Source organism: Phasianus colchicus, chromosome 1, assembly GCF_987193195.1.
Source record: "Phasianus colchicus chromosome 1, bPhaCol1.hap1.1, whole genome shotgun sequence".
Lineage (NCBI taxonomy): Eukaryota > Metazoa > Chordata > Aves > Galliformes > Phasianidae > Phasianus > Phasianus colchicus.
This window is the reverse complement of record NC_143436.1, coordinates 137,333,665-137,356,932: the sequence shown is the minus strand read 5'-3', so window position 1 is coordinate 137,356,932 and position 23,268 is coordinate 137,333,665. Positions and strand designations below refer to the sequence as shown.

Genomic DNA, 23,268 nt, shown 5'->3' with positions numbered 1-23,268 from the left:
AAGAATTTGTTACGATTTGCACATTTTGCTGTCTTATGCAAATAATAATAATATACAAGATTTGTATTCTTTGAAATCCTTTATGAGGAAAAAAATTCCAGAACAAAAACCTAGGGAAGTTATCCATCTGTCTTTGTGAAGGCATTTAGTTCTTTAGAAATAAATCACTTACAGCTGTGACAACATACTTTCACTTAATGCTAATAAAGTGTTGGCTGGTAGTACTTCAGATTGACTGTATTATAATCTCCTCATACAATGTCCTACCTAAATAGCTGTTGCACTTTTCTGCTACTTATATTTTCAATTGTAAATAATTTTTTTTTTTTTTAATTACATAGTTTATAGCTGTGGGTGAAAAGAATGGGATCTAAGTGCATCTTTAGGTAAACACTCTGTGATCTAATCCAACATGTTAGATAATAACAGGAAAGAGTTCTGCCCATGGATGCTCCTGCTCGTAGAACCAATTAGAGATTGTGCAGTGGCATTTCATTCCTAAGTTTTGCTTTTCTTTCCATAAAATGCCTCTTACTATTCTTCGTAGAATATTGTGTTTTGCATTGCTTCATCTGTGGGTGCCACTCTTTTTAATTATCTTCCGTGTTGGACAGATCTGGACTTGAATCAACGTAATTAAAGGCTTCCTTGTTTGTGAAAGTCGAGCTCAAAGTTAGACTGTGCCGCGGATTCACAGGTGCGAGTTCATTTAATACAATATTGTCACTCTTTACAAGTGTTGCTTTGTCCATATGTTCTCTACTGTACCTCGCAACCACAGCATCAAGGAAATCCAGCTTTGGTGGCAAAGTCCCGCTCTCAAATAAGTATTTGGCTAAGTAGGAGACTATAATGTTAGTAAAGAAGGAGGTAAGCATCGCAAGTGTTTTAAATGGGAATCGCTGGACGTAGATATTATTTTCATCAGGATAGCAGCCAGGATAGTAGATCAAGGGCTGAAGGTAGAGGTATGGTTCTCCTCCAGTTATTCTGAGAACAAGGCCAAATAAGTATCCTGCAATGGCACCATAGGTGTTGGTTCCTTTAATAAACAGCACACACAAGAGCTGAGGGAATATGATGATATAAACAAGATCAGAGCTGAGGTACCACAGGCCGTACACTGATGATGCCAGCAGTGCCATCGCTGTCGCTGATGCTCCAAAGAGAAAAACAGTGATTCTCATGACCCATACGATTTCCCTGTCTGAGGCCTGCAAAAAAAAGTGCAGTGTTATGGTGGTATGTGTACGCTGCCATTTGTGAGCACAGTCTGTATAAGGCATGTCACTGTAAAAGGGAATTATGCATGACATTCAGCAATATTCACAAGCTAATAACTCTATCTCAAGCATGGGATCAAAAAACAAGGGCTACGGTTTCCATTCAAAAAGTCATTAACCTTAGTGCACATGGAAAAATTTGATAGAGTCAGAGAAAAAAACAACCGTTGCAGAAATAACTTTTGAAAATAAACACAATATAGATCAACCAGAAAAAACTTTCATTGTCCAATTTTTTTCTTCTCCATTTCCTAAGAAAATCTATGACCACAAGCCCGCTCTGCACCTTTCTTGAGTGCCACATGATTTCCTAATAAACCAGTAAGTCAGAAAGATGCCTCAGTTCACCAAGTATTTAAGTAAAAATTATAGTTGCAACAATAATTACGAGCTATTTAGAATAAACTGCAATGCCATGGAAACACTTCAAATCTGCCTTCCATGATCTTTTTCAGCTGTGTCATCAGTCACAACCATGAACATTTTAAACCTTCAGTTTACTCAATACACTGTTTGCAAAGAAATGCTGTACTTTTTCTAGTCATAGGCAGGAATATGGAGTAAATGTTTCACTAAGAAATGGCAGTCTATGCATTACCTAGTAAAAGTCTCTCAGCTAAAATTTTCTCTAAAAGTAAAAATGGAAATATAATCTCACATTTTGCCGAAATGAGAGCTGGTAAATGTTCCGAGCAAACATAGAACTTGCTGATAAAATTGAAGAGTCAGCTGATGACATGACAGCAGCAGATACAGCACCGAGGCCAAAGAATGAGATGTAGACTGGGCAAAGATACTGGAGCACAATTGGTAAAATCATATCCGCTTCTTTATTAGCAATGGGGTCAGGAAAACCATATTCAGTCTGGTTCCAGGCTGAAATATAGACACAAGTGTGTTGTGAGTAACATTATTAGTCATTCACTCATTAACATTAGTAACATTAACAGGTGATTTTAGCTTGCTTTTAGTTCTCACTGCTCTAGTCTACTATCAGTAGGCAATAAATCATATAAATCTCCCAGTACTGAGTTCATTCTGCCTGTGCTGGTAGCTGGTGGGTGATCTGTCTGCCCTTGTCTCAAACTACACACTTTTTTATTTTCTGCTCCTGTTATTCGAGGGTCAGGAGTGACAGAGCAATGTAGTGGAGCTTAGTTGTCCTTTGTTGTTGAACCACCACAATGGAGCAACCTCCCTAGGGAAAAACATACTCTAGAAGTATTTTTCAGTGCTGTCTCCTGTTGATGAAGTCATGGGTTGATTAATCATGTCACCTGTCTAATGCAAAATTTTCACACATTTATTACATTACTCATTTTTTTAATAATTTACCTGTGGATGCTCCAATCGCGCCGATGAGTACTGCAGGAATAGCCATCACAAGGCAGCCAAAAGCAGCCAGAAATGACAAAACTTGAGCATATGTGGCAGAAGATGAGGAAAGAACTCGCTGGAAATATGCTTGCCATGGGATACCTCCGAATGTCTGCAAACACAATAAGCAGTGTTCCATTACTGGGAGCTGACACCAGATTTCTTTGCTGTCACCATATAGAGAACACATAGAAGCATCACTTGAGTGCCGCATTGCTGCTCTTTCATCTATGGCTTATCAGTCAGTTAGTAACAGCTGTAACCTCCATTCTCACAAGTAATGTTAGATCTTTGTAAGCCCACTTAAATCCCACTCTTTTAGCAAAATTATTCTCTGTACAGTTAGAAACAATGCTACATAGTTTCTGTAATCCTAAAGCATTGTGAGCTCCATAAATATTTGATAAAGCCTTACAAAAAGTTATAAAAGTACTATTGACATATCTCATATTTGCAGAATTTGACCACCAGCACCCTCTTCCCCCCAGAATTACATTAATTAGGATTGGAAAACAAGATTTTATCTCCTTCTGTGAATGCATATAACTATCTAAACAAGCAACAAGTTCTGTATGTATTCGACATGAGAATATGGAAAATGTTTCTCCCGTTGTCTTAACCAATTATGATACCAATATAAGTTATGGACGAAGAATGTGGGGTTTTTTTTGTTGTTGTTTTGATTCTTTTTTGTTACGGTGGCAACCCTTCTCTTGTTTTGTGGATGTAACAATGAAGATGAGACTTAAAATTACACCCACAAAATATAACATAAAAGACTATTATCAAAGGCTGAAAAAACATGCTAAAATCCTCTCTTCAGAGCAGGATTTGAGTAGGCTCCATTAAGTAAATAAGTGTCTATGACTAAGCACTCTGGAAAGAAAACAAAGCAAACTGCTCACTAAAAGTGCACAGTCCAGTTTAACATGATAAATGAGGCAGGAGGTGTTTATTCCTAAGCATGTGTATACAGGTGTTTCATATATGCTTCACACACACAAGGGACCAAATGAATGCTTCACAAGCAACTCAGATTTTGGCATACTATTTATGAGTGCTTTACTTTATAGCCTTAATAATGTTATTTTAACAAAACTTTCCAAGCATGTGTAAATTTCTTGAAATGTAATGAAACAAACAGGATGAAAAGGAAACGTGTCCCAATTTGGCAGCATCAGAGCTTTCCTTTGGTCATCAGCAGAAATGAAACCTTTAGCCTTATGGCATAGAATTCAGGCATGTGGGCGAGTGTCATATTTTGACTCTCTAAGAATCTCTACGCAACCTATGCTGGATAAAATGATGCATTTTATTAGCTGTATTGTCAGAAAACTCTGAGGATTTTTGGCTGAGGTTATTTAGGAAAAAAAATAGAGAGAAAGAAATCCCAAACTAGAATATGATAATAAAAAACGTTATAAAGTTGCTCAGGGACACTGAGAATGGAAAATGTTAGCATGTGTTGCTAGACCTTCTAATATAAAGCACTTAATAACCACCAATCCCATGTGTAATAAATGAGTATTAAATAATGAAAACTCTCAGTTCATTCTGGCACGGATGAATTCATCCATCCATCTCTGCAAAGCTCTTTCTACATCACCTACACCTAAGGCATATTTAATCATTTGTATAATGTATTTATTGCCTTTCTTTGCCAAGAATGACATCACTTACGTGTTAGCCACACGCTTTTAATTAATTTTAGCATAAGGCAAATCTTTCGGTCTGACAGTATTTAAACAATCTTCCTGCCAATGCTGATATTGACAGCTGTGCTACAGTACTTTACTGATATTTCTCTGAAATCATTCAGATGTTCAGAAATACAAGGAAAAAATGGAAGGAAAGGAAAAAGGAAAAAATGGCATCCACTGCCATTCACTGACACTTGCATTTACAGAGAACAAACCATGGATATGAGCAGTGATGCAGTGGGTGGTGTGTTTAGCAGTGATGACAGTGACAGCAAGTCAGTTCCACTGGTGCAGATTTTTACGAGTGCAGAATGCAGGCTCTTGTTCACAGCTGGTGAAAAATGCATAGCTGATGGTGGTGACTGTGTTGAAAAAGAGTGTTTTGTAGCTGAGAATTTGTTCTATCAAATAGTGTCATTGTGCTGTTTGTATCTGTTGTAGTTTCCGTGGAAATAAATAGGATGCATTACTTTCAGAGTGATCTACATATTTAACAGGAATGAAGATGGAAGTTTTCACGTTACTGGAAACTCTTAACTAGACTCTGCTTTTTCTAGCTGTTACAATAACACAGTGCTGAGGTGCTTCAGTCCTTAATATAAGCCATCACTTACCAGCAAAAGGAAATTGTCCAGCCAGGTGTAAATGTTAAGTGAGCCAATAGTTCCGAGCCAAGGAGCTTGGTGCACCTCGTGCACAGCTGTGAAACCAATGTCTGTCACTGCAGGATTGGACAGTGCAAAGGGTACGCTGATCCACTGTAACCAAAGAACAATAGTTTGTTCAGGTCTAATGAAGGCATGATAAACCTGTAAGTGTTAGTTTGTTTCTCTTCTTGCATGCTGCAGATCGAATGTCAAGCTGACTTGCAGAATAGCTAGAAAATATGCCAGAACACCTCCAAACTCCAGAGAGTATACTGGATATTTTACCTTTTTTCTGGAAAATGTGAGTGTGAAGACAAAATTTATCAGTGGAAGTCACATCATCAGCAGGAGAAGCGCATTTGTACATATTCACTATATTTTTCCTAAACTTCACACACAGTCTTTACACACTTTCTTGGACCACACTGCAGAGAAATATCTACATATAAACCTGCATGCAAAAGCAACAGGATTTGTGAGTATACAGGCACAAGGCATCAAACCTGAAAGCTTGGGAATTTCATTCGAAATCAAGAAAACGTAGAATTTATGCTTCTAATGGGAAAAGAGGACTGTGAGGCACTGGCACAGCTGCCCAGAGAAGCTGTGGTGCTTCATCCCTGGTCAGCTGAGCTGGTGGGGGGCAGCCCTGCCCACAACAGGGGGTTGGAAGTCAATGATCTTTTAGTTCTCTTCCAACCTAAGCCATTCTATGATTCTGTAATTCTATGAAAACTGTATCATGGCAAGAGAGGGATGCTGCTGGAGCATCTCTCTTGCTCCAGAATACTCCAGTGTATTACAATACCCAGCGTGTTACAGCGCTTTTCTACCTCAAGAATAATTTTACTCTGTGCTCTTGGCTGTTTTGATCTGAGCCAAAAAATCAATCATGAAACGGTTTCTGCCAGAGGATGGGTTTTCTTCACCAACACTCTTTTTGTGTATTTGTCATCCAGTTCATTTTTCAACTCATTAACTCCCTGTGAGGAGGACCTTGGCACTTCCTACTAAGAAGAAAACTGGGTTTAGTAATCTATGGAATAGACAACTGCAACACACACCCTGAAGCCTTTAGTGATAGCCAAAAATATGCAGATTACCATAGCCCAAATGAACATGTTAAATGCACAGAGGTGCAAGGAGGTGGAACTTCAAACATCTTCCTCTACCTTGTTGCACAATTATTGTATCAACGTGTGAAGAAGACATGAAGTATTGCTGTTTTTTTTGCAGCAAGTTGCTTATCAAGATGTTTATCAAATACAGTTTCTCAATTACATATTAAACTTTTCCAATTTAAGCACCTGGGAAGAAAATTTCCCTTTTCAGTGTTTGCTTAGGCTTTTCTGGAACATATCACCAAAATGTTTCAGTCATCTCCAAGAGATTTTGAAGGAAAGACAAACACTGCCAAAATGATAGGATGCTAGTACTCTTCTAATTTAATTTTTTTTTTTTTTTTTTAAATTCGCAGAGAAGGATGACGTGGATTTTTCATTCTTCTTTGTGAATCTCAAATCTCAGACATGTCAAAGTGATGAGTTTACGAAGAGCTGTAGTTTGCACATACTCAGCTGAGATTTTCAGCAGGGAAAATTTCTAAAAGTCCATCTGCAGCCTTCAAGATACAGCCCAGGATTTAATAGGGACTAAATTGCAAACACATTACTAGCTTTTGCAATCCATTCCAGCTCCTGACAGCAATACAGCTTTTTGTGATCTCAAAGACTACCACTATATTAGTAAACAGAACAAGTCAAGACATTTTCTCTAGTTCTGCAGATCACTGATATGTCCATACATCTAGACTTCCTTTTCCTGTCAAACAGAACAGCCTTGACCTTATCCTGGGAATTATGTGGGAAAGTACTAGCTGGCATGGGCCAAAGCAGTGCCAGGATGGTATCAACAATAAAATAGAACAGATGATCATTTATTTTTACCTTGGCACTGTACAACTTGCTAACATGGACACAGTCTCGAGTTCTCTCCTATTGTCCTCTCTGAGCTGTTAATAATTGGAGTAGGAAATTCAGTGTTTTGAATGGAGCAAAAATAAAACAATGGCTTGTGGGAGCAAAACAGATTTTGGGGCCTTATGCTGTGAGTAGAAGTTCAGGGAAGAAGAGGTATTAGAAGGATCTGGAACTCATGGGATTGGAAACCAGAAAAAAAAAAAAAAAAAAAAAAAAAAAAAAAAGTATTCCTATACGACAGCAAAGATTTTAGAATGGAGAACTAATAATACAGTTGAGATGAAGAGACAAATAGTTGGGGACAGAGTACAGAATCAGGCAATGAATGACTGGGCAAAATAAAGACAGAGAGTGGAGCTGAGAGTTGCAACTGTTGGTAGAAGAGAAGTGGGAAGGAAGGAAACTATCTGGGGTTGGAAGGAGAAAACCAGGGAAGTATGTGGTTACCTAGACCGGGATAGGGTTTATGAAGACATAAGGATGAGATTGTGTCTGAAATGGAAAGCAAGCACAGGGAACAGAAGTGATTAGAACAAGTATCATGTCTCCGGTAAGGAAGAGACATTAAGAGTAGTGGGCAGTAATACTCTGTGCCAGTGGTTACACAAACTGCTCCAAAGTCTGGAGGGGAAGCTGGGACACCAAGCCTGTCACATCTTCTGCTGTGACACTTGCTGTGAAAGTGTCCTATCTTATCTAAAATCCCTCATCTACAGCATGCCTGTTTAAGTGTTATCTGAAGCTTCTTATGACTCCTAAGGTTATGAATACAGTTCTTTCTACATGACAGCGATATTGTTTACTTGAAAAGGGAAATTACATAAAGAGCCCAACCTGGATTAAAAGAACACTATTAAAACTACAGATCCAACTATTTAAAAGACCGCTATACCACCTTTGTTTGTCTTCCCCTCCCTGTTCACGGCGACTTTAATCATGGGATCATGTTGTTATTCCCATAAAATGAGGGTCTGTAGTAGTGCATGAGTGATTTACTTTATTTGGGGAATTTCTGTAATGCACACCATCTGTGGAAACTGAATGGTTCACAAATGCTAACATGCACCTTAGGGAAGGAGACAGCATTTACCCCACTGTGCAGATGAAGAAAAGAAGTGTGAGAGAAGTTGTTCTGGAATAACTTCTCATTGGAGGTGGCCAGCTGGAACTTGTATTTGCTTTTTCAGAGTGTTTAGCACAATTCCCATGAAGTCAGTTACAAATGGGAATGCTTAGCACTTCTGCAAATAAGGTTGCAGGCCTCACAGTAGGACACCACAGAGTGAGGACTAACACAAGGTTAGCTAGTAGCCATCTGTGCAAGCTCTGGCAGAAGCAATTTCCCTAGGGCTGCATGAGAACTCTGGTGAAAGCAGAGAATCCACTCAGGGTCCCCGAGGTGTCATTCAGCTCCAACACCTTGAGCCACCCCTTCTATTTCAGCCTGTCTCAGATCTCTGCACACCTGTGACAATCTATTACTAGCACTGGCAAGCAGAAATAAGCAGCATCTTTGACTGCACCCTTGTGATCTGACCCCTGCTGCACTGATGTTTTTCTGAGTAGATTCAAGGAATAGCAGTAAGTAGGGGAAAAGCTATCCACTGTCATATCATTGATAACTGATGGCTGAATCATAACACCATATTTAAACAGCACGGTCATCTTGTGAGACTCCCCAGTCTCCAAGGTTAGTGGAGGGAAATGGAGGAAACACCCATATGATGATTCACAGCAGAAGGTTAACTAAGCTGCATAGGTGACAGCTATAGGAAGGAGAAACTGGAGAATACTGGCTGTACAGGTCCAGTTCCAGTGTTTTCGGATTGCTTTACTGACTGCTCTCTGCATCTGATGCCTCCTTCCAGTGCTTTTGCTACAGCTTTATGGACAGATAGTCAATCTCCTCCAGTCCTGTTCTAAATTAGAGACATACTCAGAATGAAAAGTAAGAGTAGGAAAAAAGCCAAGAATAGTGCCTCATGTCAGCAGTATTGCCAAAGCATGGGCTGTATACTGATGCAAATGCAGACCCTTTAAAGCCATTGGTCTGTGAGTGGAGATATTCCTTCACCTCACTTTCAGAGAAGCCACAATTCCAGAATTTCAGCTGGGCAGTAGGTCTCTGCATTTGTCATTTGTCATAAAGCTCAAGGCAAAATTTTCAAGAAAGTGGAAAAAAGCCAAACTTACCAGCCCAAGGAAGATGCAGAACAACTGAACAACGTCAGTGTAGGCCACAGAATAAAGCCCACCCACAAGAGTGTACAGAGTTGCAATCAGGGCAGAAATAATGACTGAAAGATTGATATTAATGTCAATGATCACACTTATCGTGGCACCTATGGAAAAAAAAACAACAACAACACAAAAACAACACTATATTAGTGTATGTCACACAGTGATGAGAAGGAACTGGATCTCATTGTCCAAGTCATTAATGAAGTTGTTACACAGCATAAGACTCAGTACTGACCCCCAGGGTACTCTGGTGGATGACTGGCCACCAGCTGGACTCCATGCTCTGGTCACAGCCCTCTGTGCCCAGCAGCTTGCTAAGTCTTCATCTTCCCTATTGCCCACTTAGTTTGTCTATGTGCATATTATGGGAGCCAGCAACAAAAGGTTTGGTTGGCCTACACAATTACTTTAGTTTGTGTACTTGTAGGGACAACTCTTGTTGCCCTTTATGGCCAGATTCAAATCCAAGTGGACTTTGGCTGTTCAGACCCCATCCTACTATATTCAGAGAGCATCTCCATATTCCTTCCAGATCCCCTGCTCCTTCTTCTACCTCTTGAATGCTTCCTTTTTATATATGTGTATAGACAGCAGCTTCTTTTTCATCCATGCAGGCCTTCTGACACTTTCTCATTTTCATGATTGTCAGAGTGGACTGTTTTGAAGCTTAGAGGAGGTGATCCCTGAACATCTACCAGTTCTCTTGAATCTCACTGTCATCTTTCAAGGGATTCCTCCAAGCAGATCCCAGAAGTGACCAAAGTCTACTCTCCTGCAATCTGCTGCTGTGGTCCTGCTTTTTGCCTTCTTCCTTCCTCTCAGATCTCTAAACTCTATCATCTTCTGAACACTACAGCCAAGGTTTCATCTGGCTTTCACATCCCTAATTAATTAATTCTTCCGTGTTTGCAAGTATTAGGCTCAGAAGAGCAACTCTCTTCATCATCTCCCTTAATCGGTCATGCAATTATCAGAGCACTCTAGAAACATCCCAAATTGCTTGTGTTCTGCATTGTGCCTCCAACAGCTGTCAAGGTGTTTGTATACTTCCCATAGATATACTAGCTATTTCAAATGATTGTAGTATTTTAACTCACTGTTTTAAAAATTCATCTCCTCCCAATTAGGACAATTTAGATGAAATATCTTAGAATAACTTTCAGTCCTTGCAGGTACAGCAGATGGATATTCTTGAACACATGGGTGGAAAGTATCTGGCAGTACCACCCAGAATAACATGTAGTATGTAAGAGTTGCAGAGAGCTGATAGGTAGCTTTTTGTTGTACAATGAGCCCTCAGCATTCTGGTATTTCAGAATTACAGGCTCAAAAATCTTGCAGAAGTTGGAAGTCCTGTCTTTCACTTCTACAGCCCTGTCAAGCCAGGAATCATGAGAAGATCAGCAAATGAAGAATGCATCGGTGAAGATAGGTGTGCAAATTAGGAGTTGTAATACAAGTGTGTCTATTCGCAGAACAGTTAAAATTATAGCTCTCTGTGACCTTTATAGTCTTTAGCCATCAGTGGTTAATATGAAGCTACAAGAAAGGCATTCACACCATTTGCTTTGGAATATCAAATATTAGCTTGTCCTCAATCAAAAAGAAAGTATATTTTAAATACTCAGAGAGTTCTTCAAGCTATTCAACTCCTATCACCTCAGCGTGTAGTTTGTTCTTACTCCTTTAAGGGTTTTGTGATGAAATTGTGGTAAACAAGCTCCCCATTGCTTTGCAGTTCATCAGAGCACAGTTGGAGAGTACCTTCAAAGTTTATTTTCTGTTTAAAATAGCTGTGCTAGAAAGCATTACCACATGCATGTGCACTATGAGTATGATTAGCTGGTAGAAGTCAACTACTGGTGCTTCAGCTCAAGGACTTTCTCAGTTCTTGAAGGGATTGCTAAATTCAAAACTGAAATATAATTAAAAACCCTGGAAACGGACTTATTTTTCAGGACTGGATGAGTAGCTGGGTGATTTTCTATTGAGTCATAGTTCCACTAATTCTCTGCATCCTTTCTTGAATCCTAAGTATTTTCTTTATTTTGTCAAGAAGAAAGAATTGAATAGTACTTAAATGTATTTATCTGAACCTTGTTTTACTTCTATTATTTGTGCTATGGAAAGCTGTGTTTATTTAGACCCTCTTTATGTAAAGGATTATTTTGTTCAGATGCATTGGCAATGATGTTTCATATATTTCACGAAATTCTGTCCCCTGTGATCTCAGTGGTACAGAAGAAAAGCTGGGGCAGCCGTGACGCTAAAAGGATACTTGTAATCATTCACCTCACCCTCTCTGTTAAAGTAAATTTGTTGCTCAATCTTTCCATGTTGTTTTGACAAGGGACCGCTTAAAGGTACATTTTGAAATGTACCTTCAGTTCAAGGAAGAGGTCTGGATTTCTTTTTAAACATCTGGAAATGTCTTTCCATTACCAAAATAATCAATGAGGTACCATTGTTGTGTACAACTACTGTTTACCATAGGTCTGAGACAACTGCCATACTCTGGGCTGTTTGGCTAAGATAGTTAAAATTTGAAGCCATTTTTTATGCATTCCTGATTTTCTTAATCCCTTACACCTATTTCAAGTTAATTTTTAAAATGATATTTCCTTACCTAAGGCAGAGAAGATGGCAGCAGCCCAAAACATTTCTCCCATTAAAGCTGGAATAAACAGAAGCCCTCCCATCCTTTTTCCATAAAGCTGCTGAAAAGGGTCTAGCATTGTCACATAGCCTTTGGATCGCATAGGTTTTGCAAAAAACAGACCACCTACAAAGAAAAGTAGCACAAGACACCAACTGTAGTGGAGTAATGCACTGACATAAAGGGGTAAAACACTGATTTTCAAGTAAAGGTATAAAAATATCAGCATTACTGTGTTTTGTTTCTTTAAATAAATAAGTACAAGCAAAATATTTGCTAGGAACTCTAATTTTACATCTAACCATAGAGTTACACAAGCAAAATGACATCATTTATGTCTACAGTATAGTAATGGATTTTTATTTTTATTTTTTTAAGTTTTTTGGTTCAGTTTACTTGATCTTCCACTATGAATGATGTCAGAATTTTGTCTCAGTTTGGATCAGCCTAAAAGAATATCTTTCGTAACTAAGTCTGTTCATACATAGAGTAGAACCCAACGTGAATATACATCTTATTTTTCACATAGAGCTACACTAGAAATAAAACAGTCTGGGAATCTGGATCAGAAATATGGGTTCACACATGGCATAGAGTGCACTCAGCAAAACTGATCCTTTCAGGAGAACTCAGATTATAATGCACGCTTCAATCAACCTTACTACACCTGCAGGATAGGTCAAATGCTTTCTGGGTTCTGCAGGTGTCAGGTTCCCTGAACATTTGTCATACACTTATTTCTGTGCACATTCAGGACATTTGGTGTATCACAATACTGCTCTGCCTGGCTCACATATGTACTGGGGATGTACATAAGTGTGAAAAGTCCTTACATTTCTAAGTTATTTCTAATATACAGTTGTCAAATTCTTTCTGTCCAGGGAAAATAAAACAAAAAAAAAAAGGGATAAATCTCACTAGAGTCAAAATAGACACTCTATGGAAATCTTTGACATCAGATGTCTACAGATAAGAAGACTTCTTTCACAATAACACTGCTGAAATGCAATCCATAAGCTATACTACACTAGAAAACCAGGGAGTATTTGGAGATCCTTAGGTTCTCCATCATAGGGAATCTGTCTGTTGTACTGTACAGAAGATTTTCCACATATCTTTGTCATGCCCGATATTTCTTCAATTCATTAAGTTCCCCGAACAGAAAGCTCTAGCTTACCAATCACAATTTATGCCCTTTATATTATGCTGTCTTTAGATAGGCAGTTCACATGCAGAAGGCCTCCAAAATCTTTTCCTCTATTTTTTCATTGTTCATGACTCCTATACCTATTCTATTTGTTACATCATCATTACAAAATGATGATGATGTTACATCATCATTACAAAACTAAAGCAGGAAAAAAAATAGTCACTGGTAGCATAATCTATTAGGCTATTCAAACATCTGTCCAAGGTCATAGGAGATATTCTAACTATTGGAACTTGAAAAATTAGAAAAAAAATCAGCAGATTATTGAATTAGTAGGAAGGTTAAATTAATCTTAAATCTTTTCAGCCTGAAGCAATAATATTTCTTTCATTATTCTGTTCTTATATTTATATATATTTTTAAAGGACTAACAACACCTCATCCCAAATCTGCATGTACATATCACGCATACAGAAATGCTTTTCTTGCTGTGTTCTGAGGAGAGACGTATTGGTCACACAGCACAAAATTTCTTTTTCTCTGCAGAGGCCAATGTTTATCAGTCCAAGGATGAAGTCTGGATTTCTTTGTAAATAGCTGGAAATGAGGGGAATAACTAACTCAGCCTCTTGTGGGCTATTGATTCGGGACAATTCTACAATGGCTACAAACCTGTAAGATGCTTATGACTATAATTCTAATGACGACTTAATGACACAGATCGATCATGACCCTCAAGACCTGAAAATGACATTAACTGATCTCTAGGCAGATCTACTATTAATGTTTTCTTTAAAGGATTCAGAACTGCTCTCAGGGATGGGATTTACTATTGGAACTAGAGCTGGCCTGCATATAACAGGGAGGAATATGCACAATCTGGAAATGTTCCACTGGGAAACAGGAGAACCAAGGCAAGCCATAGTTTCTGAGGGGAAACTGAGTTGTATAGGAAGAAATAAAAGGGGCTAGAAGACCTGGAAAAGCAACCAAAATGGAAAAAAATAGCACAGATAGCTGGGAGGACCAGAAGAAAAAGGCTCAAAATAGACTGAGAGGGTAAATATTATCAAAAATCTAGTAAACCAGCCGTATTAATACAAGATGAAAAATACAGGATCATTTCTGGAAACATATCCTTTCTAAGCAGTTGCACCAGCACTTGCCACGATCTGTTCAAAACCTGGAAGCATGTATTTGACAGCTTCGTAGAGCATTCATCATAGCTCACAAGGCAATATTTCTGTCAAGAGCTGCTCCATGCAACTGAAACATGACAAGATATTTTTTATTGCTGTTATTTTAGAGAAAGGTAAGAAGGTCTGATTGAATTTTGGGAATTAGAGAACAGAGCATTAAGCATTACAGCACTGTCTGTATTTTACACACTGATCCTGTGCGTGGAAGGATTCAGTATTTTCATTTTGACCATGATTTTGAATTTCATACTACATATAAAAAGAAGTTTAGCTCAACTTTACAGCAACAAACTGGCTCTCCTCCAGACTTCATGCACGAAATTCAGAAATTAGTCTCTCAGTAGAGAATTCTAAGATTTAAGCAATTCCCCAACCTGCGAGGGTATTTGCTGCATTTGAAGTCCGTGATTTGGACACTATCAGAGAACCCAGTAATATTTTGCAGATTATACAGGCTCTTAAAAACAACACAACAAAACAAAACCCTGAATATATAAAACCTAGTACATACGGTTAAAAATATTTAAAAAACATGTCCAAAAACAAACAAAAACAAACAAACAAAAAAAAACAACAACAAAAGCAACAGCTTTTCTCAGTGTCATTTCACCAAACCCATGTGATGTCATTTCAGAGGATGGTCTTGACATCAGAACTCCAAAATTAGTGAATATCGCCTTCATTTCCTTGCTTACCTAAGACCAGACTAAGGGAATATCCGATAGGTGCCTGAGCCCAAGCTAGACCGTAGCCTGGGACATACACAGCTTCTGCTGTCCCGTTGATGTAACCTCCTCCAACCCATGTGGCTGAAAAAGAAGAGGTAGAAAAGCCCTTAATGCACTCAGAGAATAAAAACCTTCCACACTGAAAAACAAAATTGTCATCACTTATAATACTGCTGTTTTTTATTATGTGTACTATACAAGTACCAGACATAGCATCCTTTTATAGAAGGTAGTCCTAATCCAAAAAAATTTACAACTTAAGCATATGAAAGAGAAACCAGATGACTGTCTACAATCAGTGAAAATGTGGGGCCTGAGTTCCCCTTTGTACAAAGAATGAAGCATAATAAGTCATGAAACATGATCGTTTTCTTTGTTCAAATGAAAGCAAGAGGTAAAGGAGAGGCAAGGAAGAATAACCATATAGCGACTAAGTCATCCCAGTTCAGGAAACTCAGAGCACTGAAATTAGACAGTAATTTAATGCAGGCATGTCCAACCTGCAGCCTGCCGGCCACGTGCAGCCTGGCTCAACCCATCCTGCAGCCAAATCCCCATACCGTCATAGTGGCAGCTCTGCCCTGCCGACTGGCCCAGCCCCATTAATAGGCAAATCATCATATAGATATGTGATGGTCTCGTGCTGCTATTTAAGTTCTAAAAACTGACTTATGTATTTTTGTGCTCCCTGCAGACGTATTCTAGAATTGTAACATCATTAATATTTCTTATCGTTTCTATATAAACAACCAGTATTTCCAATTTACTGAACTCAGACCCTTAATGAATTCTCTGCCCTACATTTGAAAATTTTGGACCTTGAGCGTGTCTGACCAAAAATCTCAAACACAGAATTTTTTTGTGATTGAATCTGTAAAAATCATTCATTACGAATTATATAATGAAGTTTATCTCTTTGTTTGCAGATTCCATGCAAAAAAGTCTTTCATTTTCTCAGATGTATAATAAGTGAGTTTTATGAACCTAAGCCTGTAGTTTGAAGAATGGCAGGCAAGTCATTATGTTTTTGCAAAGCCAATTTGAATTGCCACAAAACCTTTGCCTTCTTACACAACATGCACAGTTCAAACCTCCTGTGTAAAAACTTACAATTGTAAGAAAGTTACTTTCCTTATTCAATATTCAGACTTCTGTGTATTAAATATCAAGTGGAGGTGGATAGAAGCAATGGAGATACAATTAAAGTTCCTGAAGATCTTCAATGTAAATCTAGCTGACTACTCTTCCAGTTACATGTGATCTCTCTTAACTACAACAAGATGGTATTTTTTAATTTGATGTTAAATTACACCATGGCTTTGGAATCAAAGATCTCTGGAAACTTGAGCATTACAATTGTCCCCCGTTCTGGATTTTGAAGGACAGGAATGGACCATTCTGTTGGAAATACTGAAACAGTTCTGTACACAGGATGTGCATGCAGAGAACGTCTGCAACAAAAGGAGTGACGCTATATACCCTGATTATTAGTAGACTTTTCAGTACTGAGAATTACTGTGCATTACAGAGACGAGTGACGACCACGTGGAAGAACATGGAGAAGATGGGTGAACACTGATTCTTGACAGGAAGAACCAGGAATACAGAATGTATATAGAAGATTATCAGACACATGGAATTTTTTGCCTCTTACTAATGTGAACATAGTGAAGCAGGTGGAAATATGATACTTTGGTTACCAGAGTCCATGTGCACCTGGGATATGTGTTCCTTGTTGTTTCTCAAGCAGTATATACTTATGGAATGTGTCATGAGCACCTGCGTACCATAGCAAAAGTCACTGAATAAATATTTAGAAATATATTTGTACATGTCTGTTTCTCTGGAAAAATTAGAAGCATGAATTCTGAATGAATGACACCCACTTCCAGGTAGGAAAAATCCCATAGGCAAGGACAGATGTCTAGTAGAACTCCTGCTGTGGTACAAAAAGGCTTTGGTGGCTGGCATTGATTTGCCTGGCGTTGACACTAAAGGTGTGTCTGTTCTCCAAGGGGAACTTGAATGCTGTGCCTAGTTCCTTTATTTTTCTTCTGGAAGTGACCAGGCAATTTCAATTCTGTAGGATGTGGTAGGGGCCACTGCCCTCCCCTGGCTGGGGACGAGAACGATGCCCCATGGACAGGTATTGGTGAATAAGCTAGAATGGCAGATTTAGCACTCTTTTATGATTTCATTATTTGTTTTCTTGATAGGGAGTTTGAAAATTAGCTGCTGATCAATTTTTGTTCCTCTACAACATCTGCAAGGGACCCCAGAGCTTTAGAAAGGTGTTACACAGCTTTTTGTCAGGGAGTTAAGCGCTACCCTGTCATCAGTAAATACATTTGAAAGAAAATAATGGGATCTGGTAGGAAGGGATTTCATCCTTAGATATTAATTCTCTGATCCTCAGTTTTTTAAGCCACAATTTAAAGTTAGTTTAATTTTTTTTTTTTGGTGAATTTTTTTTTCCTTTTTTTTCCCCCCTAAATCAGACAAAAGGAATATAAAATATAATAATCTATAGAAACACTTGCGGTAATCCATTTTAATCCTCTCTTTCCCTTCCAACTGAAGGGCCCCAAAATGCTGCAAATAGAAATGTCCATTTAAAGCAAGTGCCCTAAAAATAATCAGACAAATACTTAGGATATGGAGTGCAATTTGGTTCCTAGTTCATACGAGGAACATAAAAAAAAAAAAAAAAAAAACATTTCAGAAATCTTTACATATCTCAATGTATATTAATAAGACAGATTTTCTGATACTTCTTTGTAAATGATCCCTTGTCTAAGCACACAAATTACTGAATCAGCTCATCATGTTCTATAAAATGGAATTTCCGACCTGGGGATTACAAAAAAAGTCAGAATACTGATAATATTGATAATACTGATAATATTTATTTTATTTTTGTGAAACAATACAAAACTTCATCCAAGTAAAATAAAAAATGATGTCAATAGATTATGATATTTTTAGTTGCATTTGCAAGCATTTTGATTACGTAATTTCAAATATTTCCTTTGGGGCTCAATCTCAATCACCAAAATCGGGATAGTCTCAAGTCTGTCACAGATATCATTTCTTTAAATTGTTACCCACAAATTAAGGAATATTCATATTTAATTCAACATTTTACCTATACTCATGAAAAATTAATACATGAATTGAAGTCATGCCTACTGCGGCGCTATGTTAGGAGAGCTGTTGTGATCCATTGAGAATTCAAGATTTTCACTCTTTTTTGATAATTGCAGACACACTCGACCTTCAATAGGCTTCATGTTGAGGCATTCCAATAACAAGTTACTTAAACAGTTTGCTCAGGATCACAGTACCAATCCAAGTATGTCCATTATTCATAAGGTGTACACTTACTTTAACACTTTTAAATACAATTCAGCAAACCAACTAAATACTTACGAATCTTGAATCTATCCTATGAAGTCATGATGCTTACACTTTCAACTTGATTTTAAATTTACAAGCTAAGTTCTGCCATCCTCCCCACCAAGTAGCTCTAAAAAACACAGCTGGTTTTGTAGCTAATACACATGGAACACGGTAGAATTTGTCTCAAGCAAAAAACAGAATTGAGTCTTATCTCACAACCCAAAGTATTTCACTTACGTATAATAAATAATATCATTTCTAGGGATATTTTAAAAGTCTAGTTTTGCTTAGACAACTCAAGTTATAAAATATTGAGAGCATGTTTGAATAGCCATCTAGTTCTGGAGACGTTGTTGTCATGTGTGAAATCCAGTCTATGGTTTTTAAAGGACCGTGAAACTATTTTGTAAAGGTTATTGTAGATTTTGATCAGCTTACAATAGTTTTGTTTATAAAAAAGGCATATCCCAATCAACTCACTTTGTCACTGAACAAAAACTGACTTAGTCCTTGGTTCTATAGGATTGTGCACACAACTCCTATCTCTACACGCCAGGTGCAGCGCTCTCAAAGTGATGGCGGAATTTACTTGCTGTCTCAAGCTGTATCTGCCGTATTTGTGGAAGGCAGAGGTTAGAAAGCATGTAAACCCTGCTGGTATAAAATCTGTGAGCGCTCTATCTGAGCAAAGACTTTAGGATCAGTCTGATGTTCTACCACAGAAATGATACACTACGTCATCTTCAGAGGTGGCATGAAATGGGGTGAATGTGTATGGGTGTGAATTCTGATGGTTATAGAAACTGCCTGTAATATAGGGAGCCCAAATTCAAGTCTCATCTCTTCTTCACCTTTTATGAAAAGTATTACTGTAAAATGGGATTAAGGAGACCAAATTTATGCCTTCTTCCACAGGTAAGGCATCATAACCACTTCTGTGGAGAATATAATTTCATCTCCTCTTTTCCAATCTAATGATTACGGCTTTGTGGCAAGCAGTATCTCTGCAAAATATTCTGGTATCAGTGCCCTTGAAAACATTTAATTTAGCAGAAAACAGACAAACTAGCTCTTGTCATGAGTAGAGTCTGGTCATATCTGAAGTTTCAGTAGCTGATGGATACATGGCTACTGATGCACCATCACCCGATGTGCTCCAGTATGTTATAGAAAAGTGATAAAAGTATAACATATACATGGGTTCAAACTTCAATGACTTTTACAAGCGTCCTTTACTCATGATCTTTCAATGAGCAAAATGACTCTGCAGGGGGATGGAGAAGAACACACACTTCCTGGCCCAAATTTTTATGCATCTCCTATATATTACGTATTGAGAAACCAGACAGGAGAAAACAAAACAAAAGTCATAACTTGATGTATTCAAATTGGGAACTGAAAGCGCTTTGCTGGAATTTAATTTAGAATATTAAAAAAGAAAAAAAAAATGAAGCATGCTTAAATAAAATTATATTGCTTAAATAAAAATGGTAGGCCAATTCACTCTTCTTGTAATGTACTTTTGTTCTGATCCCAGATGTTAATTTCAAGAGCAGAGATTTTGGACCTTGCTGCAAACCTTTTGTTTACCCATGCAACTTAACAGGTTCGACTGGGGGAGTCAAACAGCACTGCTAAGGAAATTAGCGAGCTTATTCTTCACTGAGGCTTTTCCTTCTGATACTAATTTTCACAGAAATGTATTATTTTGTCAAAATGCCACAAAAGATGTTAAAGAATCCACAAAGTAAGTTTGCAAAAATCAGTGGGCTTAAGAGTTTAGATTTATGCTAGTTTTCTTCTAGAGATCAATTCTGAACTGATGCTGCCTCCCATCTTTTTTTACATATAAATTTTGCTTTACTCAGACTTAGCAAAAATAACTCATGAATTTGGATGGCTTTAACAACAGCAACAGTTATTTTAAAATTAGTTTTCTTATTAATCTGTATAGCTCCTATATTTCTGTTCCAAACATGCCTGATCTACAAATGAACATGAAAGCAGTGAGTAAGATATGCAATATATTCTTTCTGTACCATTTTAAAAAGTTTGTTGTTTTTATCTAGGTTTAGACACTTCATTCACTAAACAATTTCAGCAGCAATTGGGAAACAAAATATGGGTATATCCTCCACTATGTATTACTTAGCGTACAGATAATAGTTCTCTTTCACTCTGATGGAAAACTAACAAGCTATATGCTGGTTAAGGATAAAAAAGAAGAGGATAAAAGACCTTTTACATACCAGTCATTGTAAATCCACCAACCAGCAAGCCAATGTCTCTTCCGCCGACGATAATAGCTTCGCTGCGATCTCCATCGCTGCCGGTGTTCTTGGTTTTCCAAGCAGCCCATATCCCAACTGCCAGGATAGCCAGGTAAAACACAGCTATGGCCACCAGTCCCTCCACATGGAAAGGCATGTTGGAGTCCTGACTGGTTTTTTGATCACTATTTCATTAAGGCTGCTGGAAAGAATGCAATAATATGTCTGCTTTTAGCAAACCTAGCAAGATGCTTTTCAGAATCAATCTACGAAGGTAACTCAGATCGTTACTGAAAAGGCTGTTGTGGTGAATTTATTAAATGAGTATTTCAGATGTAACTGAAATTAAGCTTACATGCCAATTGAAATGCCTGTGGAGCAACGAGCAACAATTGTAACCTCTGATTACAATGGAAAGTGAATGATGTGGCCGAAAGCAATGCAATTCTTATAAATCAGTTCCTGAATACGGAATTCTTATAGTCACAGAGTTGCCACAGTTAGAACTCTTTACCCAAGAAATAGCTTGGTACGTGGAATAGTAGAAAAGAGCTTGGCCATGTGGTCTGTTACAGAAGTCTCTATTTAGTCAGAATATGAAAACTGTAAAGAAGTAACAACAGCAAAAGGTATCTTTTGATGTACTGGAATGCTGCATCTTTTCTACCCTCACCCCCTTCCTGTATTTAAAAATCTCCACTTTCTCTTTAGTGACAGGCTTAATTTCCCAGCATTAAAAGTACCGATCAATTCACGATCGCGCTTTCATCTGGAAAGCGCAAAAGCTGTCGGACGACAGCAAACGCCAGTTCCCCGACCTACAGCCCGGAGCCCCTCCCGGGCGACCCCCCCAGCCTTCCCCGCATCTCTCAGCTCACCCCCCCCTCTCCGCGCTCGCCTCCTCCCAGCAGCTCCGGCAACAGCCGCCCACCGCCCCGACGGCTCCGCGGGAACCCCGCTCTCCATCCCGCGGAGCCGCCCTACCTGCCGCTCTCCGCGGAGCTCCTCGGGGCTCCGCCCGCCCCGCCCGGCCGCGCACCCTCGCCTCGCCTCCCGCTCCGCTCCCTCCCGCCGCGCCGTCGGGGAGCCGAACCCGCTGCACTGTGCCCGCCGCCCCACCTGGGATCCGGCGCCGCGCTGCCCCGCAGTGCCCCGGGCACGGCCGTCCATCCCTAGGGCGGTGTCGGGGCTGAGCCCGAGGGCCGTGCCCCCACCCGGGGTCTGTCCGCAGGGGGTGGGGGTGAAGCGCAAAGGCGGCTGTTCCCCTGTCGGTGCGCCGAGTGGTGAGGTTGCAACAGTGGGCTGGTGGATTAAAAAGAGGAAAATCTCTTTATAAAGGAGGAGGGTTGAGTGGGGTGAGAGGACCGTGTCCGTCAGAGATGAGGGGGAGGAAGGGGGAAAGACGTCAGAGTGCTAGGGGACGTTGGGGGGAAGTAAGGATGACTCAAGGGAGAGTGATTGTCGTGTCATGGCAGGGAAACAGGGTTAGGAAGTAAAAGCGGGGAGAAAAAATAAAAGGGAACAAGGGGGAGATAGGAAGGAACAGGTTCATGTGAGACCAAAGGGAGAGAGGAAGAAAAGAACGAGCCTATCAGAAAAGGAGTGCTGAAAAGAGGGATGAATGAAAGGGAGAGAACAGAAGGAGGAAGAGGGAAGGTATGCTCTGTGCTCTCACTGCCCCCCAGCACCCCATCTGCACCTCCCACAGGCCTGACACCGAGGCTGGGCTCCCCAGGGCTGCTCAGAACCACCCTTCCCCACAACTCCCTCCTGTACCAGGCTGAGCATGCAGCCAGGTTCCCACCCACAGTGCTGCTAATTCTTGGGGCTCTCCCTTTTTGATGTGCCCCTCATAAAGTTGACCTGCAGCCCAACAGTAATACCAGCCTTGCTTTAAAAGGGTTCCTACCCTTTCCCTCCAAATGATGCTGGACATTGGGCCCCTCAGAGCTGAGAATGGTATTGCACGTGCAAAAAGGACCCATGCACACTGTTGCCTCAGTTTTTACCAAAGGAAGGCCTTGCTGAGCTGTATCAGTCACTATTAGCCCATAAGATTCAAATAGTTTCAAATAGGATAGATAAGTGGAAATAAAAAGCCCATAGGAGTGTAGAGATGAGATTGGTGCAAGTCAGAATCAGGCAGACAGTACAAGAGCATCTTAGAATCGAGAGGAAAACCATGATCTAGGAGGATATAAGGACAGAGAAGGGGGAGGTTGCAGGCCAGCAGAACTCATCCCAAGTAAGGAAGGAAACATGGGCTGGCCCAAGTCTGCTGTCAGCCAGCTGCCCAGCCTGCAGAGAGCCTCTGCTGCCTACTGGCAGACTGATGAGCCCGGCATGCCAAGCAGCATATCAGCCCAGCCACTTAATATATATATTATGTCCAATCAATTATTATTGCATATCTGTAAAGTGCATAACAATGCTTTCAAATATCTGGTCTTGGTTGCAGAAGCCCAAATAGAGGTGACCAGTGAATCAAAAGCTATAAAATGTACTATTTTTGTCAGCCAATCATCTGTGGACTGTTGAGTGACGCTACTGATGAACGTTTGCCTTGGGAGTCCGCAGTTAAAACTCTTCCCAGTAAAAGACAACAGAGATGCACTTCATACACAAGGGAGCATCGTGGC

The 23,268-nt window shown here is 39.4% G+C and overlaps 1 protein-coding gene across 1 annotated transcript; it reads right to left on the bottom strand.

The window, feature by feature from the left end:
- Positions 1 to 319: 319 nt before the first annotated feature.
- On the bottom strand, positions 320 to 22,347 carry SLC5A7 (solute carrier family 5 member 7). Its single transcript, XM_031605270.2, has 9 exons — positions 21,749 to 22,347; positions 20,609 to 20,831; positions 14,928 to 15,041; positions 11,854 to 12,009; positions 9,180 to 9,328; positions 4,975 to 5,118; positions 2,619 to 2,772; positions 1,942 to 2,159; positions 320 to 1,214 (listed from the first exon to the last, which is right to left on the bottom strand). Exons 2-9 carry the CDS (start codon positions 20,784 to 20,786, stop codon positions 591 to 593), a joined length of 1,737 nt encoding a protein of 578 aa, XP_031461130.1. The 5' UTR covers positions 20,787 to 20,831; positions 21,749 to 22,347; the 3' UTR covers positions 320 to 590.
- Between the last annotated feature and the right edge of the window lie 921 nt (positions 22,348 to 23,268).

Bases quoted from the DNA above. Each gene is read 5' to 3' on its own strand.
- SLC5A7 (XM_031605270.2), bottom strand. From the start codon at position 20,786: ATGCCTTTCCATGTGGAGGGACTGGTGGCCATAGCTGTGTTTTACCTG. The intron at 15,042-20,608 runs GTATGTAAAAGG...CTTCTTTTTCAG, and splicing joins TGGTGGATTTACAATGACTG to CCACATGGGTTGGAGGAGGT. The intron at 2,773-4,974 runs GTAAGTGATGGC...TTGTGTTTGCAG, and splicing joins TGGACAATTTCCTTTTGCTG to ACATTCGGAGGTATCCCATG.